The 12,783-nt window shown below is 40.0% G+C and overlaps 1 protein-coding gene across 19 annotated transcripts in view; it reads left to right on the top strand.

Moving 5' to 3' along the window:
- The window catches only part of AKAP9 (A-kinase anchoring protein 9), a 210,018-nt gene that overhangs the window by 30,749 nt on the left and 166,486 nt on the right, over window positions 1-12,783 (top strand). For 14 of the 19 annotated variants that reach the window (XM_043541209.1, XM_037890710.2, XM_037890717.2 and 11 more), the window contains exon 2: window positions 10,603-10,851. The exons of 4 other annotated variants lie outside the window; for them this stretch is intronic. In XM_043541209.1, coding sequence (XP_043397144.1) covers window positions 10,603-10,851 — 249 coding nt within the window. Of the gene's footprint in view, window positions 1-10,602; window positions 10,852-12,783 lie in introns of those variants that run through there. One more of the 19 variants, XM_037890718.2, reaches the window with a different exon arrangement.

Raw genomic sequence — 12,783 nt, 5'->3', positions numbered from 1 at the left:
CACAGGGATTCGGTGGGCTGGAGGAGGATCAGGACTGGGGCAGGCGGTTGGGGTTTGGGGGAGCTGAGGGCTCCAGCTGGGAGTCCAGGCTCTGGGGTGGGGCTGGGGATGAGGAGTTTGGGATGCAGGAGGGTGCTCTAGGCTGGGACTGAGGGGTTCGGAGAGCGGGAGGAGTATCAGGGCTGGGAAAGTGATGGGGCATGGGAGGGAGGTCAGGGGTGCATGCTCCAGCCAGTGCTTACCTCAAGCAGCTCCTGGAAGCAGCAGCATTTCCCCTCTCCGGCTCCTACACAGAGGTGTGGCCAGGCAGCTTGGCGCGCTGCCCTGTCCACAGGCGCCGCCCCCGCAGCTCACATTGGTCGTGGACACCAGCCAATGGGAGCTGCAGAGTTGGTGCTTGGGGCGGGGGAAGCATGCGGAGGCCCCTGGCTGCCCCTGTGCCTATGAGCCAGAGGGGGGACATGCTGCTGCTTCTGGGAGTTGCACAGAGCCACGGCAGACAGGGAGCCTTCCTTAGCCCTGCTGCACCACCAACCAGACTTTTAATGGCCCAGTCAGCAGTGCTGACCGAAGCCGCCAGGGTCTCTTTTTTGACTGGGCATTCTGGTTGAAAACCAGACACCTGGCAACCATAGCTCAGACCCTCCAGCCCATTGCTGTATGGACCTACCTGTAGGTGCCTAGAGGACCATTACAGTGAAAATTTTGGTGCTGGTGAGTTTAGACGCCCACAGGGTTAGGTGGCAGCCAAGCAGGCATTTTGTGGATCGCAACAGGCCTAAATTTGGGCTTTAGGCACCTAAGTCTCATTGTGGCTCTGGGCTAGAGTTACCACATGGCTGGTATTGACCGGTCTGGCTGGTTTTTTTATGGATTTGCCAGGTGCCAGAAAAAAAAGATTTGCTGGGTTTTTTTTTAGTGGGTCTATAGATTTGCATTATCATCAGAATACATTGGGATAGCTAATGTTCCAAGTGTCTGTGTCCAGCTAAAGGTGCCACGATGTTCCTGTTTCTGCAGTTTAAGCGATAACAGATCAAAACTGTTGAAAATGCAGCAGCTGTCTGCCCACCAACATGCAAGCCTACCGTGTGTGTATATGAGAGAGGGTTTGAGTCATGCAAGAGTGAGGAGACGTGCAAGGCATATTAAATAATGGAAGAGCAGGGCGATGGTGTGAGTGATCCTACTACACCCTCAGAAAAAAAGCTCACATCAGAAATTGCTCATTAGTGACAACTGGCTAAATGAAACAGACTACAAAGACTGTCTGGCAATAAAACAAATTGTTCGTGTTAAATGATGTTATCAATCTTATCTAAATGTGTTATCACTCTAGATACTATAAGTGGCTGTTGAGGGGGGAAGAGTTGCTCAGTTGCCTTGTGGTTGGGGGTTGGGAATGGATGCGGACTTACCTTGTGTGTGTGGGAGTACTGGGTTTTTTGTATTTCAAAGGTGGTAACCCTGCTCTGGGCCTCACTGTCTGGTCCTTAGCTTGTTTTAGAGAATATAGAGGGTGATGATTGCTGATTGGTGTCAAGTAATAAATTTTGATACCTAAAAAAGCCCTGAGCCAGAAAGCTCATGTAGTCCAATGAACAATTTTGCAACTGGTTGCAATGCTCAGACAAATAATACATCCACAGTAGCAAACAAAATTGCCAAAGAATGCCATTTTTACAAAATGCTTTTATGAAGTAGGAACACTTGATAAGGAGAACTGCCATGGCCTAAAAATGAAAGTTTAGAACTACAATTTTCCAGTATTTTTCCAACTGGGAGAAGGTTGTAGGTCTGCAACAAGCAGATTCTAAACAATAAGTTTAGCAGATAAAGTTAAACAATAATGCTATGATCTTTCTCTCATTTTTGTTCTTTTAAAATGTAGCTGAAACTTTGTTGGCTCTTTTTTGTTTGTTTGAATACTTTTGATCAACAACTCTAAAGCTCTTTAGACTTTAGTATTGAGTTGGCATTTCCTGGATCTGACAGGCTAGTTAGTTTTCAGTAACATGACATAATGACAATATGCTAGAGAGACTTTTTAAAGCCTAAGGAAAGTTTCAGACTCCAATTTAATGAAAATTCATGTTCTGAGTCCACTTAGTAGAAGCAAAGCAAAGAATAAAGTGTGTGTACTTCTAGCAGTGTGTAATCCTCAACCCCAGTTGCCTTTGCCTTCTCATATCAATTTTTGAGCCTTCCTCTCTGATCTCCAGCCTCCAAACAAACAAGAGAAAATAAAAGCATACAAAATGAAAGGTAAAGAGAAAAGCAGAAGATAAAATAGGCCTCTTAGAATGACAAGCACATGCCTGGTGACCTTTCTCCCTCAGTGCACAGGAAAGGGCTCCTCCTTAACCTCTCCATTGGTTCTACTAACCCCTTAGCCTTGACTGAGCAGATCGCTCCCTAACCCTGGGCGGTTTCTAGCCACAAGTGATCCTGTCTCTTCTTCAAAGCAGATACATCTCACTGTCTTTTTCAGGTCTCAAGGCAGGAGCTTTCTATCTCTCTGAAGAAGCTGGTTCCTCCCACAGTGCCCCTTTTTTTCCATCCCCTCTGAGGCTCTGATCAGTTTGTCTGCATGGCAGGTGGTTGGTGCACTGTGCTTCCCTCCCAGCTTCTCTGCTTCCCACTGACAGCTTAGCTAAAATCCTCTTTACTCTGGGGGAATGATGGTGGCATTTTGAGCCAGAGGCTTTTCTCATCCTGCATAGCTTCAGTGGCAGAAGTACCTCTTGTGCTGCCAAGAAAGAGCATAGGCTTCAGTAACAGCTACCTTGCCCTCAGAATGAGGAGCATCATCCTGGTGGAGCATGTTGTGTAGGCACATGCACTGTGCCATTCTGGTGTTAGTGAGTGTCACAAATGCCAGTTGAAGAACAAAAAAAAAGCTATGAGCAAATCCCCGCACTCCTATCTATATCTATATGTATATGTAGACAGACTGGTTAAGGGGCAGAATATGACTATACCTTATTTAAAAATTGTAAAGTGGAGTTGACAATCTTCTCTTGAAAACCTAATGTTAAAGTGCCCATGGTATACTGACTGTGTTGGGATTATTGGAAAATGGATTATTATTTGTCCTGTGCCATGTCCACATTGCACTGCCTATTTCCCTGTCATCAGTGAAAGGTAGGGATGCATGGCATATGTCCGTAACTGTTGTTTTGCTACATGTGTATTGTAATGCCCTTGAGGAGGAGAATCTTCCTTGTGTTCTCAGTGTTTGAACTTCTATGCATCTCTAATAGAGAAAAAAGAGAATGGGACACATTGCACGTTCTTTGGAGGTGACTGTCATGAGATGGGGGATGGGGGGAATGATACTGCAGTCCTTATTTCTTTTTGAGTATCCCCGACAGAATTTCTATAGATGTGTAATAATCAGTTTGGGCAGGGATGGTGTCCCTAGCCTCTGTTTGCCAGAAGCTGGGAATGGGTGACAGGGGATGGATCACTTGATGATTACCTGCTGTGTTCATTCCCTCTGGGGCACCTGGCATTGGCCACTGTTGGAAGACAGGATACTGAGCTAGATGGATCTTTGGTCTGACCCAGTACGGCTGTTCTTATGGTAGACAAGAATTTAGAAAAAGTCTGCTCTGAGTTCTTGTTTCTTCCACATTGTAGGTAAAACAGAGTGATGTCCTTTGAATAGTATGATTAATCGCATCTTTGATCATAGTTATGGATGTCTTAATGGAAAAGTTGTAGTACTAAAGTATATACTTAGGAACAAAAATAATAGTTTTATTTTTAAGAGACAGTACATCATGTCTTTTTCCATAATAGCCACAACTGGGATGTTATTTTAGAGGTGTTGAACACCTGCAGCTCATACTTGCCACGGCAATCTGAAAAATGACATGTTTTTCAGAGTGTGAAGGGGTAATAGGCAAACATAATTGAGAACCTGATTGTTTTCACCTTAAATTGAGTCTTTTGTACTGTGTATGATGATTCGTTTGTCCTGTTACCCATAGAGTTCTTATGTCATGAACTTGCCAGATGTTGTTTTGGGCCTGATATGTGGTAAAGAGATTACATAGTGCAAGGTAAATTTCATCACTGTTTTCATTTGGGTAGTTTCACATCTTTGTTGCAAAATTTAGTTGAACCTTATGATTTTGAACTTTACGTGGAAAATCTTCTATGTGAATATGCACTTCACACCGTACATTCAATTAGATCATCTTTTAAATTTGTGTGCACATTTATATACTGACACAGACCATGTGGCATTTACCACTGAGGTCAAGAGTTGGATGGGGAAGAAAACAGGGGTACTCAAGTTATGTCCACAACCAAGAATAGCTGGATAGATATTTCTGATAAAATGATCAGCAGTAAAATAGTTAACTAAATCGGTATGATTTGTACCAGTAATCGCAACCAGCCCCCAAGATAGCACGTGTCCTACCAGGGTGCCTACCTAGGACCCAGCAGCCCCAGCCCACACCAACCCTCTTCTGATCATCTTACAGCAATGATTGCACCCAGTTGTGTGTGGTTTTTTTTTTTTTTTTTTTTTTTTTTGCAAACCACACAAATCACCTGTGGTATTTTGCTGTAGCCCTTCCCACAGGGTTGTGGGATTGATGCAGATTGTGATAAAGAGATGAATGATTTTGGGGTTCCAGGGGGGGAAAGGTTCAGAACGTACATAACCAAATAGATCTTTTAAACATTTATGCTTTTATATTCTAATGCAGTTCTATTCTGAAAAATGACTTCCAAAATTATATATATTACTCATCATATCTACTCTCCATTTGTTCAGTCATATTCTGCTGACTTTAGTGACAAAAATAAGTGTTTGCTGCTTTTTACTCCTGTTAGCCCTGCAGAGCCAACACAGCTAAGTGAGATGAAATAAGACATGTGTTCCATCTTGTGCATCTACAGATTTGGATGCTTGGATCCAGTCATTTATACCTTTGCAAACTCATTGAAGACAATGGGGACTGTGCAGGTGTTGGAGTTGCTGAGGGCATAATTTGAGGACATGGGGATTATACAGGCGTAACTAAAGATCTAATTTGGCCAGTAGAACCATTAGGACTGATCATGATGTGTGAATTGGAAAGAAACCCAGTTTTACTCTGAGATCTCAGTCTGAAATTTCAAGGCTGGCAGTTTGCTTGTAAACTGTGCACATTTGACACAAAAGTCATTGAGACAATAAACATGGAATCCTCAGTGCCTTGTTTAGAGTCACTGTTGAAAGCATTTTCCTTTTTCATAGGGAATTGATCTGTTGACCATAAGCAGTGCTTAAGAGTTACCTGACACCAACTAACTAAAGGACTAAACATATTATTATTATTATTTATTTGTATTATTGTAGCACCTAGAAGCTCAGTCTTGGACCAGGACCCCATTATCAGCCAGTTAGGTACAAAACCAGGAATTTCACTACTGCTTGGAGATTACAGTAATGGTACTGGGACCAGATTGGTGGGATAGAGAGCTGGTGGGCAGCCCTCCATCAGATAGAATGAATTACAAAGAAAGGATGACCTGCATTAGACAAGTTATTGCGAAATAGTTTCCAGCTGTGTTGTTTAATGGAGTTGTGGCTACTTTTTTGATGTCTTGTCCTTTCTTCCTGTAGTGTCTGGGACCAGAGCCTCCTGCTACTGGAAGAAGTTGGCAGTAATGGAATGTCTCTGCTATTCCATCTCTCTCTCTCTCTTTTTGGATCCTCCTTCCTTTTAAATAACACCAGTACTTGCATCTTTTGCTGCTGCTTAAGCTTTTCCAAGTATCAGCAGTGGCATGAAATTGACTTGATTCTTGAGTTGCTGGTCACAGATGTTGAATAGAAGCAATAAAAGTAATTAATGAGTTGTTAATTTCACTCTGATAAAATCATGAGCATTAGTCGAAGGTCTGTAGCTCTGTCTTTAGATTCAGGAAGACAGCACTCTACCTTTGGCTCACATTCCTTTCACATTTGGAAGGTTATTTTTTGAAAATATAAAACCTGGAAACTTAATATTGTTTAAATGAAATCTTAATTTTTTTAGAATTTGTTGGCCCTGCCTAAAATGATTGCTATGGAATTCTTCCAATTTGTCACTGAAGGTAGGTGTGTGTTTGTTTTTTTTTTTTTTTCAAGCCCTGACCATATATCTTAATTCTAGAGCCCTGTCTTTGGAAGGAAGTCTGTATTTTAGGTTCTCCTTATTCATGAGCAGCAGAAGTATTTTTGGTCAGCAGTATTTTTGAGGATTGCATATAGTGCATTTCACCTCTAATCCAAATTGGGGTTTTAAAGTAAAGAAACACAATTTTCTATTTGCTTTTTTGAATTTTGATTAAATTTCTGAATTTGAAATCATAATTTTATTATTTGACTGTGCAAATTTTAGGGTAAAAATTTCTAAGATATGTACATGCAGTTGGTGCATGCTAATACCAGATGTGTATGAAAATCGGTCACTTTCAGAACACAAATGCCCAATTATGTACCGAGTGGACGTTCTTGTGAAAATAAGGTGCAATCATTATTTGAATGTCCAGATTAGGTACATACATTTACGCATGCCCATATTTAGTCTTCTTTAAAAGAAAGTTCAGTCAATTGTATAATATCTTTAACCAAAATTGCTAGGGTTTTATCTGATAATTCCTCATTGATAAAAATCCGTAGCTTAGTTTTGAAAAGAGAGGAATATAATGTAACTAGATGCATCACCCAGACAGTCCGTACTCGAGGGGATTAGAATCCTTCAGTTGTTCTTGTTGGAGCTATTTATTTAATTTTTGTAGGCAAATAAAAAATATAAAGTTGCACTGGAAGAAGCTGCATTACCTTTTATCTATTACATAAGGTTTCATCCATCATAAAGTTGATGGGATACTTTAGAACCAGTATATGTGTTCCAGAAAGCTCACAGTTATGTTTTCTTGCAGCAACTTTAGCTGCAGAGACAATGTTAGGGTTGCAAGCTGGCTTTAGGTAACATAAAAATATGTGATCAAGTTTGGGAAGAGAATGCTTGATCTCTGACACAGTCTACCTCTCTTAAAAATTTCTCAATACTTACTTCTGAAGGCCACACCCACCAGCTTGCACCAGTTGTCTCATTTAGAAAATACTCTGGGTTTTGCTTATGACAAGAATGACTTAGCTAGCTGTTTTGTTGAGGTAACATACAGTCTCAAACGGGACTATGTTAATGCAAACTAGTTGCCTTTTAGAGCTCACCAGCAGGGTCTACATGGGCCAGGGTGGCTAAAAATTAAAATACTTCCGTTAACAACCACTTTGCAGCAGCTGCTCTGAAAAAAGTGGGAGGAACCAAGCTAACTCTCCCACAAGACGTGCGATGGAACTCAGTAGTGGACTGTTTTGAGCACTGTATCAAGAACTGGCCTAATCTGATGACAGTTTGTGAACAAAATTGTGAAAAAATAGATGGCATTGTCACAGCCAAAGTTCTCAACATCGGGCTTAAGAGAAATGTTGAACACATCCTGAGTACCCTGAAGCCTATTTCTGTAGCCTTGAACAAAATGCAGGGAAATAGCTGTTTTATTGCTGATGCTGTTGGAAGGAACTGAGTGAGATCTTAAAAAGAGAAATATGCAATGACAGAGTTAAATTACAGGCATTAAAAAAATGAATGGGACAAGCACTATCTCCAGCTCATTTTCTTGCGAATATTCTCAATACTCGGTACCGGGGTCAAACCTTAACTGCTGAAGAAGAGGAGTTGGCTATGACATGGACATCCAGCAGTCATCCCTCCATAATGTCAACTATAATAAACTTCAGAGCTAAGGGTGAACCATTCAAGAAACATATGTTTGCTGATGGTGTTTTAAAGAAAATCACACCAGTGAACTGGTGGAAGTCACTTAAGCACTTGGATTCAGAGACTGTTGAAGTGATACTCTCACTTTTAACAGCAGGAGCTTCTTCTGCCAGCGAAGAAAGAATATATTCTTCCTTTGGACTAATTCATTCCAAATTGAGAAATCGTTTGGAACCTGAAAAAGCAGGAAAGCTTGGTTTTTTGTTTTGTTTGTTTTTTTCCCCCCCCAAGATTATGAACAAACAGGAAAATGAAGGTGAAAACAACTGAGTTAACCACAGAAGCCAATATTTTAAGTTTCTCATGTTGACCTGGCAGACACGGTCGATTTACTTTTTGTTTTGTTTTTTTAAAATATTTCATTTAACTATTTTAGTTAAAACAATTTTAAGAAAAACAAACCTGATTTTAAAAAACTTGAATGTTTAACTAAATTCGAAAATTCATATGCTTGTTTTGTTAAAATATTATATGTTTGCTGTTGAAGAAAAAAATCCAGAATACATAACATTGTCGTTTTAGTTAAATAAAATAATTTAAATGTCTGTCTGGTGGTGATCTTCTCCAAATACAGCATGGCAAGAAAATCCTCCAAATATTAATGATAGTTCACCTCCCAATGACTTCATAAATATCTGCTTCAATTACCTTTGGTAAATGAAATAACCAAACAATCATTCATTTTCTGATATAGCTATAAAACTAATCTGAAAAGTTTTCAAAATAAATCACTTAAAAATGTATAGTGTGTACCTTCTAAAAATGAAACCTACATCTGTCTCTGAGTTGTGAAGAATATGTATTAAGGTTATAACAACCAACAAGAATGCACTTTTTATGTAGAAATCCATGATTAAATTGAGTCTTCCTGACTAGTGATTTAAATCATGATTTAAATCGATTTGATTTAAATCAAATCCACCCTGACACGGGCCAGTTACAATGCTTTACAAATCACACCCCTTTGGTGCAATTTGCCACACTGTATGGACAAGCCCTCAGAACATGTATTGGTATCGTGAAGAGCTAGCAAATTAGTATCCTCACTCTTCCCTCTGTTAAGAAGATAAGTCTATGATGTATCCTATTCCTTACCTCAGCGTGGTGGTGGGGAATCTCTTCTCTCTCCCTGGTGTAAAATACTTATTCTCTGGCAAATGTTCTGAAATATTAAAAAGTTTTATTTATTTTAAAAATAGAAAAAGCCTTGTTAAATATTTAAACTAGTTAGGGATGTAATGAAGAGAAAGCGGAAATAAATGCTAAATACGTAGGTGAGCATTTTTTGCTCAGCAAATCTCAAGGTCCTTCTGAGCAGAGCAGAAGCTATATTCCACATTGTCAGCTGTCCTGAGGCTGCAGAATCCTGTTGGGAAAATAAGAACATCTTTTATTGCAGTGAGACAAAAGTATTAGCTATGGAAGAAATCATAGTTGATTTGCAAGTAGCATCTATGTTTAATTTATGGCTTTCTCATCTATCTTGAGGTTTAATGACAATTAGAAAACACAAAAGTGACAGCTTGCATTGTGACAGAACAGAGACTGGGAAGGGGAGATCTTTGCCAAATTGGAAATCCTGATTGATCCACTTGAGCGTTGACAAAGAGTTTGAATGGAAGCCTGGCTCTCTGGATTGGTGAATATCATGAGCAAAAATTCCAATATTCTTGTATTATTTGATAGAAACTTTTTTTCCAAGTTGACAGTGGGTTTAACAGAAAGATTGGTATTAATGGACGTAAAATAGATATGAAAGTCTAGGGCTATGTTTAAATGTTGTTGTGTTTGTAAGTGTACGTGCTTAATAAAGTAATATGGTTTGCAGCAATCATAAATGTTGGACTTTTTGAGGTGGGAGCATAAAACCTGGTGATGGATAACACTTTGTTAATGTCAGTTTAATTTTGTCTTTACATTTGTAAAAGACATTATTATTTTTCTTTCTTGAACAGAAATTCTGTTCCAGTTAAGAAAAATATATTCTAAATGGATTTTCACATGTAAATTGTTACATCTGATTAAAAGTGATAAGCTCTGTAAAAGGCAGTGTCTTAGAGTATTTGGATTGCTTACGTACTAATTGGTTTTTCAACTGTGCTGTGTCTGGATCACCTGCGACTTTTTATTTATCATCATGTTTTGCTACAAGGTAGAGTATCTTGTAATTTGCTTGTTTTTCTTTTGTTAGATGATTTTCTAAAGATGTATTTTACTTTCTTCTATGTTTTGTTAGTAGCTTGGGCTGGTTTTCTTGATTTCTAAAAGTAGTTTTTTCTGAAGAGTGCAGTGATACATATTTGGTATTAGAAAGGGTTGTTCTTCTGGTTTTATTTCAAAGCAGATAAAATGAGTTTCATAGTCTTGTTGGTGTGTAAGGTAATTATTATAAAATTAGAGAAATTTAAGTTTCCCTAAGAAAATGAGATCAAAGGTTATTTTATCACCTTTGTGCTTTGTTTAACTTCGAATCTTTTGATTTCTAGATAGCTGTCCAATAAGTACATACTTATTGTTATGAAACCTGCAAGACCTATATTAAATTATCATTATGCTGCTTATATATTGTACATTTTAAACATTATTTTCATGCTTATATTAAATTGTATCGAAGGGTATTTGGAATATGCAGCATTAACCTCAGCTTTGTTTTCTACAGAGATTAGTCAGAAGATTTATGTAGAACAGTCCATAAGCTCTCATAATTGGTGTCATTAGTAATAAAGAAGACAACTTTCACCTTAACAGGATTTTCTCTTATGTGCAGCTTGCCCAGTTTAGGCAACGGAAAGCACAATCTGATGGGCAGAGTGCATCCAAGAAGCAGAAAAAAAAGAAAAAGGCATCAAACACCAAAGATGAAGAATCTATACAAGATAGTCCTGATATTGACAGGTCACAGGGTGATGAGACAGCCACACACCAAAGAGGAGCATCTGCTACTGCGGAGTTTGCTATAATGAGGACTTTACGCAGTAGAGAAATGATCAAACATGACCAGACATATACCATTGAAGTAAGTGTTATCTGGTCTTAAGCAATTACATTATTTTCTATTTAAAGATGGGCTCTTTATATTTTACTAAACTGCAATGAATATGCAAATGAAAATGAGTGGGCATTATGAGAATATTGACATTATTCCCTTGCCTCAACCTCCATGCTGCTTTATGCCCAGAGCTGACACTTTCCATTTGCTTGCTGGTGACATGTTTTCTATGGCATGATAACTGAGTTGTAGAATATGAAGCATTTGTTGACACAGTTGTGTGCATTCCTTGATAGGATAAAAGCTGTATGTATTTTTTTAAAAGCGTATAATAAAATGAAAAGTATTACATAGGAGTATCCCCAGAAATTTTTTACATGGTTTGCACAACTGAACCCTGGTGTTCTTCCACTTTGGGGCTCTCCACTGCCCCTCTCCTGGCCTGCTACCCTATGCAGGTGCTCACTCCAGCTCCCTGTACTTATAGTAGGTCTTGAGGCTCTTGATGAGCGAGTCCTGTGGGCTCAGCAAAGGGGACATGGACTTCTGGAAGCAGGGTGAGGCTGGGCAGGCTTCTGTGGGGGGAATCCCTGGTGCGGGAGACGGCCTATGGCAGCAACATTGAGAAGCAGTGCTGACTACCCACCCAGGTTTTGTCCCATGGCTCTTCAGTGAAGATGGGTGCTGCGGGGCCAAAATTGAATGACTGGTGTGACCTAGTGTGTGAGGGTAGCAGTGCCATTTAGGTTTGGCCCTGTACCTGAGTCTGAGTGGCTCTGTGACCCGCATGTGTCAGGTTTTAACACCACTCACTCAACAGGCCGCGGGGCCTACCCTGAGTGGATCTGTGACCCTTGTGCACCAGGTCACAATACCAATGACTCAGTTTGGCCCCCTGCTCCCCAGCATGATGGAAGGACTGTGGGGCCAAAACTGAATAGGCAGTGGGTCAGCCAGGGCTGCTTCTCCACGCTTCTGCCATGGGGCCAGCTTCTGTACCAGGGCTCCCCTCTTAATGATACACATCGTGTGTACCGTGCCTACAGTTGTCTATGCCTCTGGTATTACGCTGTTATAGTTTTAAATAAGTACAATTGTGGTTACTAGTAAGGAAAAAAAAGCAAACCTAAGCATTTTTCTGGAATTCATAAGGTAATTTGACTCTTGCTGGTTAATGGTGACTAGGAATTTACTTTGAAAACACTAATTTGGGGGAGGAATTGGATGGTTTAGGGAACTTGGTGCTCCACCTTTTACTACTTGTTGGAATTTAACCCTGATCATTAGTGACTCAAAGTGTTTACCATCTGGAGGTTAAAAAATGGCCTAAGTGAGATGGATTGGCAGTCGCAGTTCAGTTCTGAGTGGACAAGTGTTCCCATAACAAAATTCAGTACTATTGTTATACATCTAGGAACAAGAAATGCAAGCCATGCCCACAGAATGGGAGACTGTATCCTAAAGCGCTGACTGTGAAAAGGATCTAGGAGTCATAATGGACAAGCAACTCAACATGACCTTGATGTTGTGGTACAAAGGGCTAATGTGATCCTTGGATGTATAGATGGGGGAGTAGTAAGCAAGAATAGGGATGTGATTTTTACCTCCATATATGGCATTGATGAGACTGATACTAGTATACTGCATAGAGTTCTGGTGTACACTTTTTAAAAAGGATGTTCAAAAATTGGAGAGGTTGCAGAAAAGAGACACAAAAATTATTTGATGGTTGCAGAAAATACCTTAAAGTGGAAGACTTAAAGGGATCAATCTGTTTAGCTTATCAAAAATAAGATTGGGGGAGGGATAGCTCAGTGGTTTCAGCATTGGCCTGCTAAACTCAGGGTTGTGAGTTCAATCCTTGAGGGGGCTATTTAGGGATCTGGGGCAAAAATTGGGGGGTTGGTCCTGCTTTGAGCAGGGGGTTGGACTAGATGACCTCCTGAGGTCCCTTCCAAC

Source organism: Chelonia mydas, chromosome 2, assembly GCF_015237465.2.
Source record: "Chelonia mydas isolate rCheMyd1 chromosome 2, rCheMyd1.pri.v2, whole genome shotgun sequence".
NCBI classification, from domain to species: domain Eukaryota; kingdom Metazoa; phylum Chordata; order Testudines; family Cheloniidae; genus Chelonia; species Chelonia mydas.
The sequence above is the reverse complement of the archived record's forward strand: the minus strand, read 5'-3'. Positions and strand labels throughout refer to the sequence as shown.